The sequence below is a fragment of the Sitodiplosis mosellana genome, unplaced genomic scaffold (genome assembly GCF_009176505.1).
Source record: "Sitodiplosis mosellana isolate CC-2019 unplaced genomic scaffold, AAFC_SMos_1.0 Smas_scaffold_6405, whole genome shotgun sequence".
Classification (NCBI taxonomy): Eukaryota; Metazoa; Arthropoda; class Insecta; order Diptera; family Cecidomyiidae; genus Sitodiplosis; species Sitodiplosis mosellana.
Window position 1 is genome coordinate 1 of NW_022601635.1, and position 1,942 is coordinate 1,942.

The window sequence follows — 1,942 nt, forward strand, 5'->3', positions numbered from 1 at the left end:
CTCTTAAGTCGTTCAGCACCAATTTCCAATTGATTCATATGATGATTAACCAAATCAACGGCGGCCGATAATTTACTCGCGTTTTGTGCCTCCAATAGCAATGATTTGTGCTGTTCACGAACCTGAGTTTGTAATTGCTTGGCCAATAAATCAACGCCATCGTTTAGCTTGCGAATTTGTTCATTGATTGCTAGACTCGTCGAAATCACACTGGTCTCATTCGAATCATTCGACTTTAAAAATTTCTGGTAAAACTCTATAAAAGCAAACGACAACCAATGAGTTCAAATTAATTGAGTAAATTGCATTTCATCGAAATTGAAAATAGTTAAAATAATAAAATCACAATTACCATCGTTTTCAATAGTGTCACACATTTTTGTAAACAAAATATTATGATTCGGTGTGATTCCGTCTATTCAGTGGGATTTGTTTTGAATACTTGGTGAGTTGTCATTTGTTTGACTAATCCAACTGTCAAACCAATGTGTTCGTGTGTATGTTGATTGTGTATGAGGTGAATTTCTACATTTGGGCCCGCGGAACCAAAAGTTTGTCTCACGAAACAGTCTCAAAAGATGCATCATGATGGTTCATTATTCGGCAACACTTTTCTTCGGAATTTTAGAATTGAGAAATTGAAAAAACCACTTATTGTGAATTGTTTATTCAATTTTATTTTAAATAATAATGATATTCAGAAGCATTGCATTGCCCAGTATTTTCACCATTTTATCATACTCATCATTTTTCTGTTTATACAGAGAACTGTCAAACATAATCTTAACATAAAACTATACCATAGAAGCTTCGAGACGCTCAAATCAAGTCAATCATCACTATAAACCAAAAACTCCCAATTTGTTGGAATTTTTTTATTGAAATGTCTGCAAAAAAACGATTATTTGAATCGGACTCGGAAGAATCGGATACATCAAAAAGAGTAAAAAAGCCGTCACCAACGGGGCCAACAATAAATTCATTTCAAAATGCCGTTGCTTCAATTCACACTCTTTGTGCATTCATTGCGTAAGTCATTTAAAATACTTATATCAGCATTCAATTCTCCTAGAATATTAATCTGTACTTTTTTAGCGTAAGAAAAATGAATCTAAAAAAAGAAGATTTGGACATGGTGTTGGCCTCGTTGAACAATGGTATCGAACAATTGGAATCCGCTCGAAAAAGTTTAAATGATAAGATGGAGCTGTATAAAAATAGCAGTGTTGATGGGCTTGAAGAAGTTGAAAAGAAATCTCCGTACAAAGGATGTTTGGCCGACGAATCAACAACACAAAATCTAAATACCGATGAAGTGACTGACGTATTCATTAAAGAGTATTGCAAATTTATCCGAAAGATATACACTGTGATTGAAGGCGATGAGAAGCACACATTAGCAAAAATCTTTGCATTAGAGCGAACATTAAAAACACAAATGACGCTGTTAACATCATCGAAGTAATAATTTTTTTCCCTATTTTCGGCTTTATAATTGCATGTTATTTCGCGAGGTACTTAAAGAAATGTCTTTTTTTCATTTTTAGGGAACTAATCCAAAAGTTCATTGCTAGCCAAGGCAATGCATCTGACTCATCAATCAGTGCCACTCCAAACCCATCGACGAGTTCGTCCACGAAGAAATGAATGGAAACGGCTGCATGGAACCGCTCGACTTGAAAAATTCCGTTGAAGAAGAAATACTCAAGATTTTTTGTTCACTCCTCTTTTCTATCAAAATAAATATAGCGTAGAAGCAAAAAAAAAAACACTGTTTCTTTGTGAAACTGTAAATAAATTAGGCGCAGCAGTGAGTACTGACATTCAGAAATAATTGCAAGAATCGATTCGATTGCCGTAGAATATGTGACACATCATGTAGCCTGGTTAGTGTGCTCGTTTGATTCGAAAGTAGGCCGTATGGTGTGTTAATTTTGCTCTT

The 1,942-nt window shown here is 34.8% G+C and overlaps 1 protein-coding gene across 1 annotated transcript; it reads left to right on the plus strand.

Moving 5' to 3' along the window:
- Window positions 1-567: 567 nt before the first annotated feature.
- Window positions 568-1,769, plus strand: LOC129579680 (uncharacterized). Its single transcript, XM_055469845.1, has 3 exons — window positions 568-1,029; window positions 1,096-1,461; window positions 1,548-1,769. The coding sequence occupies exons 1-3, from the start codon at window positions 884-886 to the stop codon at window positions 1,645-1,647; spliced, it is 612 nt and encodes a 203-aa protein (XP_055325820.1). The 5' UTR covers window positions 568-883; the 3' UTR covers window positions 1,648-1,769.
- The last annotated feature ends 173 nt before the right edge of the window (window positions 1,770-1,942 follow it).

Excerpts from the sequence above, each read along its gene's own strand:
- LOC129579680 (XM_055469845.1), top strand. The coding sequence starts at position 884 with ATGTCTGCAAAAAAACGATTATTTGAATCGGACTCGGAAGAATCGGAT. Across the intron at positions 1,030-1,095 it reads ACTCTTTGTGCATTCATTGC|CGTAAGAAAAATGAATCTAA; the intron begins GTAAGTCATTTA and ends GTACTTTTTTAG. Across the intron at positions 1,462-1,547 it reads ACGCTGTTAACATCATCGAA|GGAACTAATCCAAAAGTTCA; the intron begins GTAATAATTTTT and ends TTTCATTTTTAG.